At 37.4% G+C, this 24,585-nt stretch overlaps 1 protein-coding gene across 3 annotated transcripts; it reads right to left on the reverse strand.

Annotated features, from left to right (window-relative positions):
* Positions 1–10,114: 10,114 nt before the first annotated feature.
* Positions 10,115–19,433, reverse strand: Sidpn (bHLH protein similar to Deadpan). 3 transcript variants are annotated; one of them, XM_069129295.1, is made up of 4 exons: positions 17,844–17,982; positions 16,727–16,810; positions 16,417–16,644; positions 10,115–14,070 (listed from the first exon to the last, which is right to left on the reverse strand). In XM_069129295.1, exons 3-4 carry the CDS (start codon positions 16,627–16,629, stop codon positions 12,874–12,876), a joined length of 1,410 nt encoding a protein of 469 aa, XP_068985396.1. In that variant the 5' UTR covers positions 16,630–16,644; positions 16,727–16,810; positions 17,844–17,982; the 3' UTR covers positions 10,115–12,873. The 3 variants fall into 3 exon arrangements, with proteins under 3 accessions (XP_068985396.1, XP_068985395.1, XP_068985393.1); XM_069129294.1 differs by having other exon boundaries at positions 16,727–16,853; positions 17,844–17,973; XM_069129292.1 differs by lacking the exon at positions 16,727–16,810 and having other exon boundaries at positions 10,121–14,070; positions 17,844–19,433.
* Between the last annotated feature and the right edge of the window lie 5,152 nt (positions 19,434–24,585).

Below are 24,585 nucleotides of genomic sequence, written 5' to 3' on the forward strand. Positions count from 1 at the left end.
AAACGCCTGCGTAAATATTTCAAGCGATGATTTTGTAACCATCATAAAGTAGACAAAATGTCATTTTTAATTGGTGCAATAAAAAAAGAGTAAATATTTAAAAATTAAAATAAAAATGAAATACAGAAGTAGATGAAATTTCTGAAGAGCTACCTCCTCTCCAATTTCCACAATTTTTAAATATGTTGTAAAGCTCTACCTTTTGGACAATTTGCTCCTATACATATAACCGACTGTAGGTTTTACTTTCCAAGTATCCACGATTCGTAAATTCTGCCTATAATTGTACTCTCGTTTCAACGTGTGTGTTAGAATTGGTTACCAGCCACCTCACGGCTGGCGAGGAAAACATGTTTGCAGATTTATTTATTTTAAAAACAATGAGAAATTAAAACAATTAGTTTCACTTAAAATTTCATAATTTTATCTTCATAACCCTATATCTAATCACAGAATCAAACAGGAGGAGTATGTATGGATTTCGAAGCACCTAAATGTTATGAATTTGTAAAAAAATATGTTTTTAAATTAACCTGGTAAAATCTGAATTGGAAACTGTAGAAACGTTAACTACCCCCTGATTTCGATGATTTTTAAACATATTATAGATGGGTTGGCCTAAGTTCGCGAGATGTTTGCGAAAAAGAGCCGATACCACTACAGTAAATTCTGTCTATATTTATGCGTCTGTCAGAGCATACGCATCAGTATTGGTTACTGAATGCCGATCACTTATCTTCTGTTTGTAAATGAGTATCGAGCGAGCTTAAAGGCCTCGTGAGGCAACGTATTTATATATGCGGAGTTTAGGTTTGAGTCAAATTTCTCAATTCGGTCGCCACAAGGCAGCTTGCAACGACACTTGCGTGAAATTGTAACAAATTAATCATAAAGACAATAGGCAAATGAATAATTGATATTATTTTATACAATAAAATAATCATTATTATTTTACGCAAGCGTTGACGATCACCTCGCGACAGCCAGATTGGAAAGTCTAACCTAAATCTAAAACCAATACATTGATAATATTCGCTTTTAATTGAGTTATGATGGACATTCCTTGCACCTTCACAAATGGAATTGTGCACAACCCCCAACCGTAAGATAAGTAGCCGGCGACCGGTAACGAATACAGACGCAGTCGCTGCTACAGCGCACATCTATAGACAGAGGTACACTGTATTGGGCCAACAGTTTTTCATGAATATCTTCAACTCGGCGAGTTCATTCCTTATATATATAGGAAAACATTGTTCGTATTGACCGCTGCACAATTTGGAATTGGAATGCATTTGGAATGGACTAAAAAGAGGATATTCGTGGCCGAAATCAAAATTCACAGCTTTAATATAAAAATATTTTTTGAAATGTGAAATTTTAAGTAAAAGTAATTGTTTTAATTATTCATTATATTATATTATGCAATCCCTATCCGGAACTCCTAAAATTATCTAGAATCCCTCCTTAAACGAAACATATTATTTAAATATTGATCCTCAAAAACTATTAACTTTTATTTAGAAAATAGAGCTGTTTTTGCTAATTTTTATTAAATAAAAGAATATTTTTTAAATAGAAATATTTAATGAAAGTTAATTAGTCCGTCACAATCGAATCGCTTTGCATTACCAACTAGATTGCCTCTGAAACAATCGATCGATGCATGTCGCACGTATGAGAATAGATACCGTATATTTCTTATACAGAAAAAACAATCATTTATTACCCTTCATCTTTTATTATTATTTGAAATGATCAAATATTTGGCAAACAAATAAGTTGTGACAGAAATATATTCTCAAACTATATTGTGGTATTTATTTGCAAACAATTTTATTTCAGTTGAGCAAGGTTGGTGAAAGGTTTGAGTATTACAAGACGACACATGGCTATTGAAAAGATTTTTCTATATTACTGAGAGAAAAATTCCGAACGGCTCGCCGAATCAGTTAGTGCGTGATTGGTGTGAAGAATGAGTGTGAACTTTGATGCAGACGAGTGCGAGAGAGTGAGATACGACACACAACGGTGTGTAATCCATAAACGGTGTGCATTCCGTTTCTAGCCGTTGTGGCTAAAACATAGCGCATAGAGGTCATAAGAATTACTGGTGGAAAAGTCTCGTTAAAGTGGACCCCGAGACATTCGGCAAATCCTCGAGCCACCAGTCGAGCTCCAAAGTACCATCCGGATTGAACATGTTTTGCACGACCTAATTCCCCTAATATAATAAAGCTATTCCCCAATAGCTTACTTAATAGGTAACACTACCTAACCTAATAGTCTACTTAAAGTTGGCGATTTCAAATTCCGCGCATATGGTGGTAGCACATGGCTCCTGGTATTATATTTTTTGGCCTTTTCCTCCAACTGGTTAAAGAGACCGGAGTCTCGACTCATACTACATCTTTTCACTTTCAGCCTCGTCATCTTCAAGCGCAGCTTCAACGTTCGATTTCTTTCAGGGCATAATCTTTAAAAGTTTCCAAAAACGAGATGTCTCTTGACGCTATTATCTTTCTCTCTTCCTGGTTCCAGACCCTGCATCCCACGGACATGAATAGCACGAAAGTATTCCTTGTTTGGTATGTTCCTCAAATTTTCTTTTTCTAGTTTTCTGGCCGAGAACAAATCCAAATTCCCAAATAATCAATATTTATGTTTATACTTATAGGTTTATATTTATATGTCTCACGTCTGGTGTAATTCCAATTCAGGTATGTCCTGCTTGCTTGTTTGTCCTGCCTGCTTGGGCAGCAATTGCATATGTAATTCGCAGCTGAAATCGCTTTCGCTCAAAACGACAAGTCTTCGCAAGAATCCCCTATTGTTTCGGAGATTGCTCGAATTCCTTGTTCAAGTATACTACACCTGATGATTAAAACTATTGTAAATCGCTTTAATATAATAGAGATTACAAAAAGAAAAATATATCGCTTTTACTGCACACAGAACAAAAAGAAATCGTGCCCTTGGCACGCTCACGTTATAGACAACTGCCGATAGTACTAACGAAATGTCCAGGATATTCTAGGCAGGAGGTTTCAATTAAAACGGTACCATTGTCCGATCGGTAATATTTTATTCTTCTCTCCTTTTGGTTTTGTACCATAACCTTGAAATCCTTAAAAGGGTCAGAAGCCTCACTTTTATGTTTGAAAAAGCTTACCTCGCATCATGACTTATCGTCGATAAATGTGATAAAGTACTTGGCCTGTCCAACAGATGGAATCTTCATCGAACCGCAAAGATTCGAGTGTATCAAGTCGAATATCTCGTCTTTTCTTACCGAACTATTCGTAAACGGCAACTTTATCGTCTTCCAACGTATTTTTCAAGGTCATATTTTTCTTCTCTCCTTGAACATCGACAGCGAATGTCTCGCATTTTGAAATACCTTTCATCTCGCAACAATTTCAGACGACGCACTGGTAGCTAAATTCGATGTTCGCTATGCTGTCCAAACACTAAACATTATCGCAACGTATACTTTCCGCTCGATTCGCTGTTTTCGTATCCGAAAAATATTCATTCGCGCGCAGTACAATACTGTTTATGGCTGTTCACAAGCGATTGGCTCTTTCCGTTTTTTTCTTGCATTTATTGGCTTTGTAGGTGACCTTTTTCTCTGCACCGATGACATCTAAATTTGAAATCCTCCCGATTGCGCAACCTACTCTCCTCCGGTTTCCCCCTTTTTGGAGAACTTCTATTTCGTTTAGCTTATCAACTGTATCAAAGAATTTACGTACATGTTCGCGTACATTGCCATAATTTTGCATCTATTACAAGACGTGTTGTTTTAACAGAATGCCTTTCTGAGCTGTTGTCCGAGATTGATATATGCTATCCAACATTAGCTATGCTTCGCAGGAGCTACTACATCCTTTGACTTGTTTTATTTCCAACGGATTTACCAAGAAAATTATATTGAATTTCGTTTCACTATCGCCAGTTTCTCTGGCATCATCGTGGCTCGGTTTCACTTTTCTTCCGTTCACCAAATCCCACACGTCATTTTCTATGAGCACCGCTTCTATTTGTATCTTCCATGTGTCGAAGTTGTTTTTTTCAATGTCTAGATCCCTGATAAACTTGCATAGTTATTTTGATTCACAGAGTTTCTGCACTCAGCCTAACCTCAAAATTCTCTATCACGAGCACTTGTCTTACATCTAGTTTCCTATTTCTCATGATCATTTCGACTCACATCCTGTTGACTAGAGTTGATTGATGATCACCAACCAACACATGTGAACTAAACTTGAAAATATTTTATTACATGTAAATAATAAATAAAAGTAACTACTCGGTAAACGCTAGCTAACCGAGGGAACGAACGTGTGACAAAACAAACTCGTGACTCTAAAAATACGTAAAATAAGTTCAACTGTGTATAGCCTATATGGAAACTATCGCTTTTCGACAATATTCGAATATATTTATTTATCTCGTCTGGAATAATTTTTTGATCTATTAATTCATTATTTTCTTTTCAAATAAAAAGTGCACAACTCTAGTTCTTGTATCAAAATTATGTATATTAAAGTTGCCTTCGTTCACAGACGTCACATCTTTCCACCTCGATTTAGTTATAAAAATTAACTCCTTTGTGAAGTTTATTCGTTTTCTCCTATTTACCTTATAAATAAAGAGTTCATTCTTGGCTACTCTACCAGTCACTGTACCCAGCTAGTCTTAAACATTCTCTAAATTCTTTGTACTGACACTTTTTACATCTTTCTCGTAACAGTTCTACCATAAGACCTTTAGATTTAAGTTTTCTACGGTTCTTCATTTCCGCTAGTCTTGGTACATTTAATTGTGGATTTTCTTTCACTTTCTCTACGATACAACTTTCGTACTTAGGAGACTTGGTCTGTGAGATTGTGGAAGAGATTTTATGGAACATTCGTTTTGTCCTCATGCTGCTGCTTAAGTTATGTTGCGTGGTCAATATATTTGAAACGTGCAGTTTGTTTATTCTCATCAACATCTATCTTCCATCGAGTTTCCGTCATCGAGCCTTTGCTTAACGCTGAGTATTCCAGGCAATTCTCCTATGCGTGTACCACAGTCAGCAGCTCTTTCCTGTACAATCTGCAATAGTAATTTGCCTCATGCCAAACATGAGACTATTTTGAGAATAATATTTTATCTTTAACTGGTGGAAAAGTATGACCTGACGTATACAAATAACGTATTCTTGTCCTTGCGTTCTATTTTGACGACAATCTTAATGAGAAGTAGTGAGAAAACATGAGCTTTTAACGTTATGTTTGTAAACAACCACTTCTAATTTTTTGAAACATGTCACTATGTGCTACGTCTCCGAATATATTTGTGTGTTGAAAACACGGCATTATTTCCTTTAGTAATTGTTACTATTAAAATAGCGGATGTATATACATATACATATTTTTATAGAAAGCAGGTAAGACAATGCGACCTCGATAGAAATGTGTTTCATGGTTTCAGAATTCTAAACATATATTTTTTATTTTCATTTTTCGCATAATGCATATGTTATACATATTTATATTTGACAGCATATGCAAGAACATATTGCATAATAATTATTATGATAAGTGTAAAAAGATAATAGGTTTGTCTATAAGAAACTACAGGTAGCCTTGAAAACTCGAAAAAAGACGAATTAATAAAAAATTTACAATGACCATCTTAAAACTCTCTTTTAACCATGTTATACCAAACAAAAAAATTTCGATCGATTCATTAACAAGAGAATGATCTAAACTCATCACGTCTCGTTGTTTAGCTTCTATATAATAGCCATAAAATATCTAGAAAAAGTTCGACTGTACAAACCTGTGATGCACTGTATAATATCGGGGAAAACTTGGTACAGGGTGTTTAACAAACATATGTTATGACTTTTACACATGATTCTACACTTTCGGATCGACGAAGAACTATTGGAAAAAGAGCTGTAGTTCCGAATACCGATAGTCGATCAAGACGAAATATGGTGGATATCATAGAATGAGATAGTAGATCTGAAATATAAAATCTTATCTTATGGGGAAATCATACGTTCAAAAGATATAAGATCCAATATATAATTACAGCTATTAAATGGAATTTTCGGTAATTAATATAACTATGTGAGTATGAATGATACATATGGCTGAGGGACAAATATATGCGTAAATATTTAAGCTCAAAAACGTTCAATGGGCAGAAAAAAACGACCCACTCTTTTTAAAGAGAGATATCAGAATTGGTTTGGATTAGATAAATCACGGTCGGAAATACTGTCGCCGACGCTACCTAATAGCAGCTAATAAGTCTGTTATTATATAGGGGTCTATATATTCGAAACATAATATTTTATATTTGAATATTTATTATATTTTATTATATTTTATATTTTATATTATCTTATATAATGATTCTCATCAAATTTTGTTTAGATTGGCGTTTGGTAACATTCGGAAGTTTATCCAAATAAGGTGAATTTTTAAGTCAAATTTTTTTATTATAGCGTGTACCACCTCGTCATGAGGAAAAAAGTTAAAAAAAAAATCATGAATCCCAAATCAATCACTGTATCGTAAAATAATTTTAAAGCTTCATTTACTGATGAATGCATTGAATGGACATTATTTACAATATGTTTACGTTTCATAGTTAGATAAAAAGTAAGTAACTTAATGTTAATTAGGAAACAGCAAATTATTTCCTAGCGCGTGAGATAGTTCATCTTAAATAGAATGAAGCACTTAAATTCATGATCTGACATTGTTGCAAGATTGCTTAACACGTAAAGGATATATGAAGGTGAAGTACTTACTCATAAATGGAATAACGTTTCTTTATACGTTGGTCGATGCATCTCAGTATTCCATCTAGGAAAGAATTAAGTTACTTATGCCAAAAACCAACTCAGGAAACACTTATTATTTGTGTTATTTTGTAGTTTTGATCTTGAAATTCAAGATCAAAGTCAATTTTGCGATAGGCTTTTCTAACAAATCTCCAACGATCTGAAGGGATAGTATCATTTGTCAAAGACATGACATATCTTATATTTATTTAATTCTCTGTACATACATAAAATCGGTGAAAATACAATTAATATCTCATGTCCGTAACTTGTAAGCTCAAAGAACCAGTAATAGAATCAAGACTATATTTATTCAATGCTTTTATAATTAACCTAGGAAGACAAAAGAATAATTTCAAAATTAAACATACTGTTCTCCTCATTCTCTCATTCCGCATTCTCACCATTTCCTCATTATCAGCGATTAAACGTTTTTTTCCTTCTTCTTTAGTCCTCCTGCTATTCGTCGTTATTCGCTACAGTCCACTTCTCCAGCTGCAACACTTATGTTGTTTGGCAATTTTTAGCAAAGGAAACAAACCAGTATAACGTATAACCAATATGACAACTAGAATACCTTTCCCGTTATATTTACCTTAATCTACGATCAACATACTTTTACGTTAAACTTCCAGATACAGCTATCTTACACAACTCCGACCACGTAAAACTCTGCAACTATGGAATATGCACTCGTCAGATGGCCGAGTCAACGCGGACAAGATATCGGTCATGAACTACGTAGCGTTCAGTTCGACCATTCCGTCCAATAAACTATTCTATTTCTATTTTCGAGTAAATTTAACCCGTATACAAGATTCAATGTATTTCCCTTCTTAAGCTATCGTGTCGAAATAGTCTTATTTCCTTATCTTCCATATAGTTCTAGTATCGTCTTACTTAGTCTAGCTCCTGTCATCTTCTATTTTTTTCTTTCTATTTATATCTTGTTTCTTCATTATTCGTTTCCTTTGGTACAAAGCAGCGAATATAAAATTATAAAATTATAAAATATAAACTATATCGTGTATTTTGTATTCGTTATTACATTCTCCAATAAAACACTAACTAGCCTAATAACTACACTGATGACCATTTGCGTGCAGATTGGCAGCAGAATGTAACAAACTCTGCGCAGCGTAATTAGACGGCAGGAAGGCCGCAGAAATCCAGCAGATCCTGCACAACTTCAGCCATTTAAATCGCGTATATACTGTCATTTAAATATGCCCATTAAATTAACTGTTATTACTATTAATATCATTGTAGGCAAATAAATAATTTTCGTACTACTTTTTTCTATTATTAATAGATATATATTTATTGTTTTATACCGTACGTTTATGTATTAACATAAATTTACCTTAAGCACCCAATGCCTCATCAGGGATTTATTCAGGGGAGGCATTTATTCCTTGCATAAAGAACTTCGGAAAGTCGTTGGTTAAAAATACGCATAAAAACTTAAAAAAGCAAGTAGTTCTTTCATGTGTAGAAAGAGACATGATTTTACACAAAAAAGTTTCGATTGACAGATATAAGCATTGAAAAGATGTAGAAAATAAGACCCGTAGTTTTAAAATCAGAACATATGTTAACTTGCAAAAAGATAAAAATATCGTGCCATCTTACTATTGAAAACATAAAGTTACTGGGTCGCATAGTGTTACCTCTATCAAACAGTAACGCTGCCATAGCTATTCTATCGGATTTTATTCTGGCGAGCGTAGAACAATAATTGAAATGTGGCAACCACGTTCTAGGGTGAGATTTGTCAACTATGCTTTCGTTAGGAAACTTAACATCTACATACATTGTTGTTCCTTTAATTCGCCATTCATTTGTCACTTCACACGATTACACAGGCGATCAAAAAAAAAGCTAATGAGTGGAAGTAGGAGTAAGAATGTAAAACATTAGTAACTTGTATAAAATGTCAATAATATGTATGTATACATACCCATACTTTTCATGAAATCTTCATAAAGTCGTCGATGATATACAGGGCGGCGATTATATGTATAGGAAAAAGTTGTTGAGAATCATAGTGCCGATAACAGATTTGAAAACATTGAAATCGGAGAGAGAAGGACCTTAATCTAAATAATGATCGAAAGTAGGAATGAGCAACATTCGTAACTTGTGTAAAATCTCAATAATACAAATAACTGAGACGCGAATAATGAGTTTGATGAAGAATATTAGACGATCTGTTTACATCCAACAGCCATTGATCTCTATATCTTTGTGCCATGCTTTACAAATCTAAATAATCGTCCACAATTGCACATGCGAGGCTACAAGAAAAGTCTTCGAAAAACTGTTCCGACGATAACACGATTTTGACAACCGAATAATTAAATTCTTTGATCATAGTTAAAATATTTCAAATTTCAGAGCAATGAAAGATAAAGCTTAATATAAATTTCAATTATGTTGTTATTCATTAACTAAATCTATGGCCTCACAACGGATTTAAAAGACTAATCCAAAAATCTAACCTAGACCATTAATGATAATCGTTTTTAATATGCAGTCGTGCACGATGTCGTAATTCGAAGGATCCGTGAAATACTCAAGCTCGTCCAACCTTCTTTTATACATATGTACTATATATAAACAAAAGATAGAAGTTAGGTTTTAAATCCGGCTGCCGCAAGACAGTCTACAATCATAAAGACGCATGAACGAGCTAAAAGAGCAATATAGGAATAAAGAGAGAACGCTGCATAGAAGCTTGTGTCCTTGTTTAATAATGCGTGCACATTCGTACAGTAAACATGTAAGTATATAACGCTGATCAACAAGCGGCGTCAGTGTACATGTCTGATTAGACAAGGACAGAAGGGGCCACTCATGCGACATTCTCTTTCTATTCCTATATCGCATCCACTTACACGGTAACATATAACTCGCTATATACTCTGTCTTTATATTTCTATGTCGGCAAATAACATTACGATTATAGGCAGAATTCACTGTAGTAATATCGATAGTTTATTGTGAATAATCTCGGAAACTGTGGCCGGCCTATAGTTAGAGGAAAAAGTTATTCAAAATGTTGATTTATACAACATATCCAAAAATCATCGAAATCGGAGGAGTAGTAGCTTTCAATACAGTTCAGCACAGTTTCGCCAATTAAAAATTGATTTACGATATTCGGGTGATAAAAGCAGTCTTTTGTATTTAAAAAATTATTGTTTAAGAAGCCACTATTGTTTGTGAATGGGAGCGAATGAAAATCGTAGATATTACATTAATAATTCCAAAAATATCGAGAAGTGTCAGCAGTCGGGATGCATTGAAATTGAAAAACATCAGAAATATATTGTACGTAACAGACTCTGTACCATTCTAATCAGTTGTATCATGATATGATTGAAGAGGTATAGATTGGAGAAGTATAGGATTCCTACACTTTATTTGCAAGATGTCTTGTTCTTACCTTACTTGTAATTTCATAGGAAAATTTAGTTTCAATTCAAACCACTACTATACTGAATCGGTAACGTTGTATACGATATGAAAATGGTATACAGGGTCAGCCGTCAGGTGATCCTCGAAATATGGGACACAAAAAAACATTATACGTCAAGTCTATTATGTACCTCGTTGACGAGTCGTCGCTGGTGATTAAATGCAAAAGTTTAACAAATCGATCCCAGCGCTACGGCCAGCGGTTGATTTGTCAAGCACATCGTCATGGAGGTTTCCAGACTATGTATACGACATTGGTTCAAACTTGATATTCTCAAATACAAAGTGACATATGAAAAAATGCTATTCTATTAATCTTCTTTTTGTCTTTTCATAAGAAACCACCCTATGTCCATTTGTACATGTTATTCGACTGCACCCAGTATATTACATTGAAATAGGAAATCTGTAGTTATTATACAGAACTACCTCTCATTTAAATGCATCATAATTTATTTAACAGTGAAGAAATCGATAGATAACGTAGACACCGGCAGAACTTTTGCACTCACCTGATGTTTGGATCCATATTTATTCATTAATACTGTAATGGAACCTGTGACGACTATACTGATAAAAACTGAAGCTGATTTCAAGATGTATATAGAAGTTACACTTACTGCAAAAGTATATTTAGTAAAAAATTAGTATATAGCATGAATCTCTTAAACATATAATAAGTGTTAAAGATGTTCTCATTGAATATTGAATCTTTTATTAATATAATGGATAAATAACTGTTTAAGTACTTTTATAATCTCTGCGAAATATATACATACTAGTACTAAATATTTTGTAGCTTCTATTACATCTCTGACATTTTCAGATTTGTTTCAAGTTTTACCAACATAATCATAGGAATCAGGCCCATCATAAAATGTTAATGAAATTTCAAAACAGTTTCGTATAATACACATAATACATACTATATTCATAAAAAGTTTCTATATGCATTCGAATACTTTCATAAGCTACTGCATATCATCATCATATCAATGTTTCCACTACACTTTTTTAAAAATTACGATGGAACTTAATAACACATGCTGTTCGGATATTGTTTCACGTTTTAATCGAACAACTTCGTTTTCACATGAGAGAAAATTATTTATTTTGAACTTTTTTGTAAATATTAATATTAATCAGAAATAAAAGCTTTTGAGTAAAAGTGTAACATTTTTCTTCAATTCTGAGTTGTATGCCTCAGTTCATCTTATAAGGGATTATTCTGAATTTTTTATTAATCGATATTCAAATAATAATCGAGATTCTACTATATTTCTAAAACTACAATTTCCAGAATTACCAGATTAGTAAGTGTCCGAAATTCGTATTGTTTTTATGAAAATTGAATAAATATACAAAAAAGATTTATTTCCGACGATTCGAATGATATTTTGTAAAATATAAGAGGGTAAAAGGTGATTTTTAAAAATATATTCTAGTTTGACTAGCAGAATTTTTCACGTAACTTTATAGATTTATATTGAAGTCATTATCAATTTCTTTCGTCTGCGGGATTCTGGAACGCAGAATTCACATAAGCCTTTTCTAAAGGTCACACTTAAATTTCAGAGGATAATCACGAAAAGGTTAATGACTTGTCAGTATGCATATTTATATTGACCGATGTCTAAGTACATTGAATAAGGATTTTTGAATCTCAACATAGCAGTTACAGAAGTATATTTAGATGAAAACTGTGATTCATCTAGAACGTGAACTGACGTCTCTTCACTATTTACTCACGATACACAGATTCATTCCCATTCGCTTCATTCTCTCTACGTTGTCTCGTACGCATATACACCTAGTTAACATCAAAATAAATCTATATCTGGCATTAGTTATAATTCCAATCGGGGTTTATGTACACGACGGCGGAATAAAAGTACTATGCGCGAAACCCTTTTTCGTTACTCGGATTCTATAACGTATTAGATCTTTCTCATATACATGTATACATATATACTGTTAGTTTTGAATGTTTCGAACAGATAATGCTTGTCGAATCCTCGTAATACGCAGATTTTGCACAATGTCTTTTCCTTCTTCCCTGATTAGCGCTTCTCTTCAATTAGGCACTCCTTGCACTAAACGAACGAATAACGATCGTGTCGTAACAAACCACTACGTAATAATTCGTACATCTAAATAGCAAGTGTACATCAGTTTTGTTAGGACACTGACACTGTAAATAATTACTATGCGCCAATTAACTTGCCAATCGTCCCTCTATCGATTATAGTGCGCACTAATCGCAAGAATCGGGCTAGTTATTAACGCTTTTATTATCCTTCTCAAACTTTATTCCACACCTTATCGCAGTATTTTAAACGACGACGAGGTTCAAACACAGATTCGCTCCACTTTTACAGAATTCCGAAAATACAATACGTGCATCGTGTCTTGTCGTACACGTAGAAAATGATTTTTCAAAAGTGACTCTTTTCTCATTGTTCCATCGTCCAACAACGATACTATACAATGTACACGATAGCACATTTTCGTAGATCCGCAACCACAGAGGCGTGAATAAGAATCTACCAAGGCCTCCACATTCCTTCTTCGTCTTTTGCAGGTTGTTGCGGTTGTTGAAGAGGAGAAGGCGAACGAATCCCCGTGACGAACTCGCCACTCGCGTGGCTGGACGGCCTCTCTTCCGAGTGCGGCGGGATCGCTCCTTCCGTGGTTAAACGACCTATAAGCTGTTGTTGCTGTTGTTGCTGCTGCTGCTGGAGATGGTGCTCGACGTTAGCGACGGCTGGTAACGAAGCTCTCGTGTTAGATTTTGGTTTTTTGGAGGTAGTTGTAAAGTCAAGCGGTTGTTCCGGCTGTTCGAGTCGTGGACTCTTACTTGGTTTGGAACCAATGGCTGAGATGGCATTGGTAGCAAAGGTAGAAACGGGGGCGGAAGCGGAAATGGAAGCGGAAACAGAAGCGTTGCCGGACGTAGCGGCAGCGGCGACGGTAGCGGCAACAGCAGCAGCAGCAGCATTCACGGCAACGGTGGCCGCGTCCTGCCATTCCTGTATATCCTCATGAGGTCGTTTCGCGGCGAGTTTGTCCGTCGCCTTGAGAAAAGACATGTTAGTGGCGGCCCATATGGCCGTCGGTGGATTCGGCCCGATACTGATACCGTTCGCTGCGGCAGCAGCTGCGAGCTGAACGTAATGACTAGGAAGAAGGAAAACTACTTGACCATCAGGCAATCTGGATGGTATCACTTGCACGACCGAAAGCATATTTGGATTTTGCTGTGAACTAGACGCCTGGTCGATAACTGGCATGCCAGGTGGAGGAGGCGGAGGTGGATGATGATGAGAATCAAGGTTGGTCGTATTAACCTGACCAAAGGCAGAAGTTGGCCGGCTGTTGCCGTTGCTACTGCTGTTGCTATTATTGTTGTTTTCATCGCCAGCGGTAGTACTACTATCCGGTCGGGCTGGTTCGATATCCGGTATTTCGGCTTTTATCAAGCCGACCGGATTCAAAGTTGTACTACAGTGTGCAGTCGATGGCACATGATGCTCCAACGGACCGGGACTTCCCGAGCCTGTCACTCGATCCGTCACGCTTCCGGGACTGCTGCCTAATCCGCTATCCGGCCTCGAACCCAGATCCAAGTCTAATTCCGACACGCAACTATCCAAATGCCGTAGTAGCCTTTGTTTCACTGCAGGGTCCATCGGTGTCGTGTTCCCGGTGATTATATCCGGAGCATCGAGATACCGACTTACCTGCAACGCAAAGTCAAAATGAAAGTAAAATATGGGCGATGATACCGTTTGTTTCAGTAGTATAGTAATAGTAATGGAATCAGATTCAATATGTACTTGCACTTACTCACATTAATATTTGGACACGGGACTATAGTTCCACATTTGTTACTTTGTATAGGAGATCATGATTTAAATATCGTATTGCTTATTTTACAATAATATGAACCATTTATTGCATCTTGAAAATACGCAAACATTACAGTTAATCAAAATTTAACGACAATAATAAGTTTAATTTTACAAGAGATTTCTAAGAAGAGAAAAATTGTCTTCTGTGTTTCTTAAATTCGATGCGGTATTTTTTTTTTTTACAATTAGTACTAACAATTGCGCAATCTCACGATAACTTTTATCCTTTTTTTAATGATAAATTACAAATTGTATTTCATCATATCTAGTACCCTTTCCTTCTTCTGACATGTTAAATTTCTTGGTGTATTAGAAAAGTATCGCTGTTAATTTCTTCTGTGTCGCTCTGTTTCTTCTATACTGATATTAATTATACGAAACGGTTATACAAAATAAATATAAATTGTTATTAATAACAATGAGCAGTTGACGCAATATTAAACTTGTACTTAAAATAAAAAGAAAAAATTGATGTATTTCGCAGTTCGATCTATTTCTAAAAATTGCTAAATTGCAGAGTATAAACAAGTGTCTGAATATTAGCGTGACGTAAAAATAAGACAAATTTTTTTTTAAATCTATTGTACCATTAAACTTTACTGTTAAGAAAGAATTATTTACTTGTTCTCAAGCTACAATAAAAGATACATACGGTATTTTCTCCATAACTGATCGAAAATCGGGACTTCTCTGTGATAAATTATCATCGTGTACAGAACTCGATTGATTATAATAGATACGATTCGCCATTTTGCTGAACTTAGAAAAAAATAGCGCGAGTGAAAGAAAAAGAGGCGCGAGAGTCGGCTTGATGAAAAGAAACATATCGGCTAGATAATGTTAATGCGATAACGGAACCTTTTTATTTTTAATCTTTATCGAATAAAACTTTTAGCAATGTAATTGTGAGGTTTTTCTCATTAAAATAAGACCAAGTACGATATAATTTGGAGAATATTCGTTTATTTAATGACATTAACTTATTTTCTTTCGCCTATTATACAGGGTGGTTGGTAACTGGTGGTACAAGCGGAAAGGGGGTGATTCTACGCGAAAAAAGAAGTCGAAAATATAGAATAAAAACTTTTTTTTTAATTTTTTTTTTAATTTTTCCATCGAGCCAACGATCTACAGTGAGATCCGTTATAACGAGACGTGATAAAGTGCACGCGTACCGAGCGAAAATTCAAAGTCGATTTTCTCGAAAACAAAGCCTCAAACGAAAAATTTTTATTCTATATTTTCGACTTCCTTTTTCGCGTAGAATCACCCCCTTTCCGCTTGTACCACCAGTTACCAACCACCCTGTATATACATGTAAATGCGATTTAAACTATATCGTATTCGGTCTCATTTTAATCAGAAAAATCTCACTAATACGTTAGTAAACGTTTAATTTTGTAAAAATCAGAAATGAAAAGGTTTTGTCATTGTCTCATAGATAATTAATATCTTTTCATAGTCGATCGTATTCGAATCAGGTTACACCACTCAGTCGTTGAACTTCGCGGTGTGTCAAAAGCAACACTAGGGCCCCTTGGGGGAATGATCTCACCTGAGTAGTGGGGATGACGACAGATCAATTACGAGAAACATAGTGGCGATAAATTATAGAGAAAATACTGTATTTTCGTAGAATAACCAATACGATATTTAAATCATTTCCTCTTATACAAAGCAACAAATAATATAAGGCTAGTGTTGTGTCTTAATATTAATACGAGTAACCGTATAAATTCGAATCAATGTCCAAGGCTCGCTACATATTATTTGAATTCTAGGATTCGATAATCACAAGATAGTTTTGAATCTCGGAATGAGCAGTGCCTGTAATTTTTGAAAATCTACTTATAAACTATTTCAATACTTAAACGAATCGAACTCCTCACAAATAGCAATCAAATTACGAGAATCATAAATGCATTATCATTTCATTGAATTGTTAAAACAAATTCAGGAAACTTCTAGAATTATAGACGATACACAGTATTTTTGCAAATTTTATTTTTACGTTTAAGAACGATAGCTGAGAAAAGTTAATTCAAGTAAATAGAGAATCTCCTAACTACTTCTAACTTAATCTACGGTTTTCTTCGAATTTGTAGCACACTATCAATGTTAAAGATAAATACAATTATTTCTACACTAAATGCAACACAGTTGAGTGAAACATACCTCTCTGGAGCAATCTTGATAACCAGCCTTATATCTCGACAAACCAGGTTGAGCAAGGGATCTTTGCCTTTGTAAATGTCGAACCGTTAACTCTAAAATGTCAGCTTTTTCAAGTTTACTATGCTTCGTGTTCTCCAGCCGGGCGCTGTCAAGAATGAGCGCCTTCAGCGCCGCCAACGACTGATTAATTCTAGCTCGCCGTCGCTTTTCCATTAGTGGTTTGTTAGCCTGAAAAATAACAAACCTGTCGCTAGAATAATACAATATCAAATTATACGCGTGACCGTCGTCTCTAAAAATGTTCGCCTACCAATATCTATTCTTTCCCTTCTTCCTCCTTTCCTCCTTTCTTGTCTACCCTTTTTTCTTACTCCGTACAATACATAGGCATAATCTACGTATCATGATACAAATAAAAGGATCTAATCATTACAGAACTGAAAGAAAAATGAGTTTGTTTTACATGTCAAAGTTGGAAGAAGTGACAAAATGAAAATCGAAGGAAAATCGATGGAGGTGATACAGAATGATGATTAAATAAATCGACTGAATAATCATATTATTATGAGTGTATTTTGAACGATAAAAATACATACTATAGTGTAATCAACAAATCGAAAATTTGTATGTGTATTATATAATTTTTATTTTCTACTTTATGTGACATATTAGAATTGCATAATACGCAAAAACGTATAAAATATCCAAAATTTGTATGCGTATTATATAATTTTTATTTTCTACTTTATGTGTCACATTAGAATTGCATAATACGCAAAAACGTATAAAACATCCAAAATAGAATAGTCTCTATGACATTTAATAGTACGACATCAATTTGCGCTGAGGTTATATGTATATCTTTTTAACTATGTTTACGAAACTATGAATTTTCATAAATGTCTACAATCTAGTAATTAGCGATTTAGGTATTATCGTTGTTAGAAATTACAAACATCATTTCACAATTATATTGAACATTAAAAAATTATCTTTATATTATATAATTATGTTATATGTTTATTGTATATTATACATTCACAACATTACTGATGATATAATAATTATATGTATTTATCCGAGCTTCATTCATTATCTACTTCCTACTGGAAGATATACTAACATCCACGATAAACATATGTTCAAAATCGTCGATATTCCCGCGCTTTTTTAAACACCCAAATAATTCCATTCAAACAACCTACTAACCTTCGCCGTATCTAATAATTATAAAAATAACTACATCGGGCTACATAAAAAATCCATAACTATAATTCTTGTAACAAAAAAATTAAAACTCAATATATATATATTTAAAATATAAGAATGAGTATTTATATAATACATACAAACATGAATGAAATATACTAAAGTAATTATAGAAAAAAAGAAGAAAAAGCATTAAGTGAAAATGAAGATTTACTCACTCGACGACCATCTGAGTGTTTAGGGCTCGGGCTGAGACTAGGGCTAGGACTGGCCGACGGACTCGGTCCTTGGTGCACGCTCTGTTGATGTTGCGATTGATGATGATGGTAATGTCTATGAGTGTTGCCGGCCGATTTCTTTTCTTGATGCCTCAACGAATGAAGACGAGCGGTCATCTTAGTAGGCCACGCGGGCCTTCCGCTGTGACGACAATAATGGGAACGGTGATAACGAGAAAATTGGTATCGATACTAATAACAATGGGAATAACAGCAACAATGATGATAATGATGGTGGCGATAACGAGAACCACGAGGACGTCGATGGTAACGGTAATGACAGAGGTGACAACGACGGTGGCCGCCGCGACGACGACGACGACGACGACGACGAAGCCGACGACGACGACGAAGACGACGACGACGACGACGACGGCGACGGCGGCGACGACGACGGCGACGGCGACGACGGCGACGGCGGCGACGGCGACGGCGACGACGATGACGGCGACGACGACGACGACGACGACACCGACGACGACGACGACGACGACGTCGACGTCGACGACGGCGACAGTGACGGTGTCGGTGTCGGTGTCGGTGTCGGTGACGGTGTCAGTGACAGAATGGATTTCAGCGTCCAAAGTAATCGACTGGACGCGGCTGAGACACTCAGCATCTCGCGTTCTAAAAAGTTACGCGGCACCACTCTGACACAGGTGTACTTTCATTTAATTCCAACACTTTTCACACTAATATATAATTCTCGATTATCATCCTCCTGTATATCGTTCCTTTAACATATCATTTTAAAAGGTTCCGCCAGTCACAATATAAACACGCATCAGCTGCAATGTCGTATCAGCTGCAACACCCTCGTCGCATCTTACTCTATTTCAAGAGTTCCACCGTAACGTGTAATTCCTCCTGCACGATACCACGCGTTTTCCATGCGGTGCGGCTCAGTTCGATCACTAAACTGTCGTTAGGCTGTTTCAAAGTTTTCACTGAAGACGCGAGCACATTTTAGGTCACCACGTGGCTCCTTACACGGTGCACATGAAACGACAGATTTTCAATCGTATCGTAATCTGTTCATTTCATATTGGACTCGAACTTTTTCCCATAAAGAATTTTCGAAAATTCTCACAAACCGATTTTAGAAACAAAAATTATGATCTTATAATATATTATTCGATATTTTCTCACGAGACGTACGATTTTCAGTCATGAAGAGATCGAATTTCCTGCGTGTCATATTTACTGTCTAGAAACTAAACTCGCGAAAAAATTTGCTATCCGATTTATCGAATAATAAAAACGAGCGAGATTGAAGAATTCATTTTCGTTGTTTCCTGTTAGTGCGTTCTGCACTCGTCTACGTTGCGAAACACAGATTCATCCTCGCTGGACGGCTAACGGTGACAGACTGCGAATCGAAGAGCGGTAGCTGGCGGGCGGCTCTTCAGCAAGATTCGCGCGTGTGTGAGTCGTGGGCGAGAAGCCGGGAGCCGCACAGAGGATCGCGCCGCGGTTGGTCGTGCGTGTGGCGGGGGTAGGATGGTGGCTGCTTGCCAGAACCGCTGCTGTCAAGGGGCAGAGAGAGAGGATGAGGTTCGCTTGCCCGCTCACGCGCGCCCTTGCCTGCGGCTACCTTTACCCCTCTCTCTCTCTTTCACCCCAATCTTTCTCTCTTTTTGCCATTTCTAGCGAGTTGCTAGTTGCACGCGACCTACCTTGATCTCCTTCTTCTCTTTTTCGCCATGTCGCTTACTATCTAACAACCGTTATGCGTCGTTAAAACAGCAACCAATTTTGATTGTCATGATATTTTTTTCTTTAAAACCATACATTTCCAAACATTCAAACACAATAGTGTAGAGTACTCCATTTACCGCGATATGTATAATATTTTAGGAAATGGACAAATCCTTGGTATACCGATTTACAAAATTGCAAATTACGATTTGTCAAATGATTTTATGCAAATTTCTAGAAATATATCTTCCAGTAGCAAGAAAACTCCGAATTTTTTGAAAAGCATATAATTTTGGAAGCTACGTATATATCGTCGTTCCTATATACATCGTACGAAATGAAAGAAGACTCGGTATTAAACGCAACGAGCGAGCATCGTTACTGTCCACTGTGACCTTTAATCTGCTGCTATCCGTCTATCCGTCCGTCTACTTGGTTTCCCTTCACTTTCCCTTTTTTTATATTTCGTTCGTCCATTTCGCTCGTGCTTGGTAACTCGCTGTCGCACGCTGCGAACGAAAAGGCGGCGATGGTAACGGCAGCGGCAGCAGGTCGTGTGCGTGTGACTGGATATAGACGAGGATAACGCCGTGGCGTAGGAAATTACGACGAGTTGCCGAAGAAAGGTGGTGGTAGTGGAGTGGGATGAGGGTGGGTGATGGCTCGTTGTCGGTGCTGGCATGGCACGAGCCAGCACGGTACGCGGCGTGGTCTTCGGAAGCAGTGGCGTGGCGCGGCGCAGTACGGCGTGGCGCGATACGGGGCGCGCGGCGTGGCCCGAATCGAGGCGTGCAGCAGCGGTAGCACGGCAATGGTCGAGGGAGTGGAGCAAGTGCCGTCACAGGACAAGCTCGATCCGTGCTGTTCGGCTCGTCGAGGTGATGAGCCCTCGAGGCGGGTGGTGGGCAAAGGGTGACGAGCGGCAGGCGGCGCGCGGCGGACGATGGACGGCATGCGGCGAGAGGTGTATGCTGGCGGCGTGTGGCGTGCGGCATGGTGGCGTGGTGTGCGGTACGCGGGGTGAAGCGTGAGCCGTGTGCGGCGTGCGGCAACTAGCGTGCTGTAGAGACGGGCGGCGGCCGCTTCATGGATTATAGGGAGGGAGAAAGAACGATCCCGACGAGCGACCGGTCGAACGGATGGACCGTGGAGACCGTGAAGCGTGCTCTGCACAGCCAGCCAACACATATACACACACACAAGCATTTCGAGTGTGTCGGTGAGCGCGATGAAGCGGTGGCGCTTGAGGGGAGAAACGAGTGAACTAGCAAGCAGCAGTGGCGAAGAAGAGAGATACGGCGGTGGGTGTGGAGAGCGAGGAAGTGTGCACACGCCGCGCCGTGGTAAGGCGTCGGCACAGTGGGGTCGGAGGAGATAGTCGTCGGCACGCGCGGCGCAAACCTCTCTCTACCCACGCAAACGTAGCAACGTACGTGCGAACGAGCTCGTACGTGAGAGCGTGCGTGTCAAGTTGCCTGCGTGCCAGCGTGCCGCCCTGTCGCGTCGTTCGACCACCACGCCGAGTTGTGTCAGCGTACCGTTTCCTCTGCCTACGTATAGTACATACATGCCTCCTCTCTCTGTTGGAGCGAATGCAACAAACTGATGTTGGATTGCACGCGCTCGTCCAGTGACAGAGCTAATTAAATGGTTCTACTATTTCGTATTTTAAAATTAATCTCCGCGATCGAAACAATTATGCCGGACGGGGGATGTAGCCTATGCTCAATTTTTTTGCGCAATTTTTGGCTGGATAAGACACGTTTTAGCTGTGAATAATCGAACCGATTGGAAGGCACGTTGATCAGCGATCGCAAATCGGAGATTACGGCTGATGTTATACGAATACTTAGTTATTCCTGAAAATGCAAATAGATAAAGAAAAAGGGTGGAGATTATCAGTTTAGCTTCTAGGAAGCTCAATTGTTAGGTTTGTTCTAAATCCAATGGATATCTTTTAAGATATTTATACTTAAGTATTTATACTTGTTAGGTTAAAAACGTAAAGTATATAAACAAGAAATGAAAGAACTACAACTAGGTTAGTAACTAGAAACTGGGCTAAAGAATAAAAATATTATATATTAGATTATAGAAATTGAAATGAGTAAATGGAAAACATAGAAACCCTGGAGAAGAAAGGGAAGGAAAGGAACGTAAAGTAAAGATTGAAGCGAGAGAAAGTGAAAGAAGTGACAGATTACCTAGGTTTTTTCTGTTGCGACAGACACACATGAGAGAATCCCATTGTGGATGTAGTTTGAAGTGGAAGAGGGAAGTGAAGGGAAGTGGTGAGAAAGCAGTCGCGAAACCTAGAAGCGCATACGAATAAGGAAAAAAATTTACGAAACTTTTTCGCGGCGTGAGGCATTGCGATGCGGCCATACCATGACCACGCCATTGCCAAGCCGTTACCACGCCGTTATCCCATCGTTCTTTACTCTTTACCACTTCAAGCCACACATAACGCGATGCATCGTGGCATACCTCGCCAACGTTGCAGTACACTTTACATCGAGGGCTCTCCTTTTCTTTTTCTCTCCGTTGAAGCGCTTGCTTTCGTTTTAGTTCTTAAATGCGACCAGGTGAGGCGAGGTGAAACTTACAAAGACGCGTTTTATACGCACCTCGTCAACGTGTTTTACCTCGTCTTCTTGTTTTACAAGGAGGGATGTAATGGCTAGAGAAAGGGTAGATAAGGAAAAAAGAGAGCGCCTAGCCAACGAATAATCGTGAAACCATAATGATCGCAACGAAGGATTATCAACTAAATATCTCGCTAAATATCGATTTACTTTTTCTCTTATTACTAATTTTTACCATTACTTTCCCTAGTGCTAATGCTTGCTAAATTTGTTGAAAATTCTCGGATCATTATCTGATACGAATAAAAGATTTTGAATGATTAATCATTTCTTTGAATTTGAGCTAATTATCACGTGATATTTACGCTTATAAACGGAGGTGTGCTTAAAAATGAAGAAATTAAAATTGTATGTGAGCCAGAAAATTCTTATTTTTAAGGTAATATATAAAATATTCTGCATAAGGTGAGATAAAAATATTTGTCAAAAAAGGGAAGGTTTAGAAAATTGATACAACGCAATCAAATTCGAATTCGTAGGATTAGATTGCAACTTTGCATGAATATAACATTTTGATTTTAATGTTATTTAACTGTTTTCTTAGTAATTTAATCTATTAGTCACGTTTTGCATAAAAATGTAATCTAATTCTATCAAAGAAAAATTCTTATTTCGAGTTTTTGATTCCTCGCGTACGAACACATAAATTGAGAAATGATTATTAGTAAATTCAATTAATTTTATTATAAGCACTTTACTTCTTCCCTTTTGTTGTATACTTATAATATAGAATTTAAAAGTACATTGACATTACAATAAGTATAGAACAAAGATAGTTTCGAAATGTTTATTTCGAGTAGCAATTACAAATTGAATTAGATTAAACTTGCTATAAATTACTATTCCTATTTATATCTTCGCCTCTATATATGGTTCTACGTATGAGTATGTAACGATATCAAATAACCTACCACACAACGTTCTAATCAGAAGCTAGAGTCGCATGGAGGCGCGATAGTTTTCTGAAAGATTCTTTCGAAGCTTCCGTCATCACTCTTTGGAACTGTCGTCTCCATCGAGTACAACTCGATCGATCGACAGCAAACTCAACGTGCCACGTACTTTTCGCGATAAGGTGGTCGCAGGGTAGAGAAGAGAAGGGAGAGGCGAAGATAGGAGAGGGAAAGAGCGAGTTTGCCCGGTGGCTTCAGCATTGATCGTTCCCAGAAGAAGAGAAGGAGCCGAGCGAAACGAAGAAGAGGCGTACACGAGAAATTCGAGACGCCCGGCGTCGCCCGGCGGCGAAACGTTATCCGGTATGCAAGAAAGGACGTCCTCATTAGCGGGACCCGACGTCGTTTCAGCTCAACAGGAGCGATCGTGGCGTGGCTCGACGTGATACCGCGTCAACCCGTCTTGGTTCAGCTCTCAGCATAGCTATCCCCCCGCCTCGTATTTACCGGCTACCCTCCTCATCTTCGATGATATGTCCGAAATATGAGGAAACGCTGCGAACTAAGAAATGCAATATTCGATGTTTCATCGATGTACAATACGATTACTCGCGTTCACATTCGGACACAGCACTGTCTTTTTATTTACTGGTTTGCATAGGAGTTCATGATTTTACGGCTGTATCGATCATTTGTTGTAATTTGAAAATATGTAAATTTCTAACGATAAAGTTTAACCGCAGGAAAAAAGAGATCGTCCTCTTTATTTCTTAAATTCAATGCGGTGTTTTTTCTTATATAATATGTATCTTCCAGGAATATCTGCTACAATTAAGAACTAATAATTGTGCAATTTTACGGTAACCTTCACCCTTTTTGCCTATAATAAGTTACTAATTGCCATTTATCAAAACTGGTATTTTTTCCTTCCTTTCTGTAACATGTCCATATCCTATAGGTGTACCTATAAAATATTGGTATAAAAATATTAATTATAGAAAATGCATTTATTTTGCAGCTGCAGCTGTTTTCAAGGATGTTAATAAAACGAATGGTTTCTAAGGATAATTATCGAAATGATCTGAGTAACTGCACGTGATGTTGAGTTTTGTGATATTACTTTAACATCTAAAGTCGATATGCGTCTCCGACATCGGTTGATATCGTGTGCGTTGCACGGTGGAGTGGAGGGTGATAGGTGAATCGGTCGGGGGTTGCTAGACTGGTAGTGGCGGTAACGCGATAAACAGATTAACGGCGAACTCGAACGGAGGTCGCAGTTTAGTAGTTGGGCATCGCAGCTCGAGGGATCAGCCTTCCGTCAGGAGACGTTCCAGCAGGACGTACATGGCTGAACGATTACGAAAATGTTGAAAACAAGCATACATAAATACAGTGGCTATAAAAACATTGATCACACCATTGTATAAATTATTTTATTTGCAT

Source organism: Bombus flavifrons, chromosome 16 (genome assembly GCF_040668555.2).
Source record: "Bombus flavifrons isolate JBK064 chromosome 16, iyBomFlav1_principal, whole genome shotgun sequence".
NCBI lineage: Eukaryota > Metazoa > Arthropoda > Insecta > Hymenoptera > Apidae > Bombus > Bombus flavifrons.

What these genes read in the sequence shown, in the direction of transcription:
- Sidpn (XM_069129292.1), bottom strand. Translation starts at nt 18,020, where the DNA reads ATGACCGCTCGTCTTCATTCGTTGAGGCATCAAGAAAAGAAATCGGCC. An exon ending in AACACTCAGATGGTCGTCGA is followed by an intron (nt 16,645 to 17,843) that starts GTGAGTAAATCT and finishes GTTATTTTTCAG; the next exon opens with GCTAACAAACCACTAATGGA. An exon ending in ATCAAGATTGCTCCAGAGAG is followed by an intron (nt 14,071 to 16,416) that starts GTATGTTTCACT and finishes TTTGCGTTGCAG; the next exon opens with GTAAGTCGGTATCTCGATGC.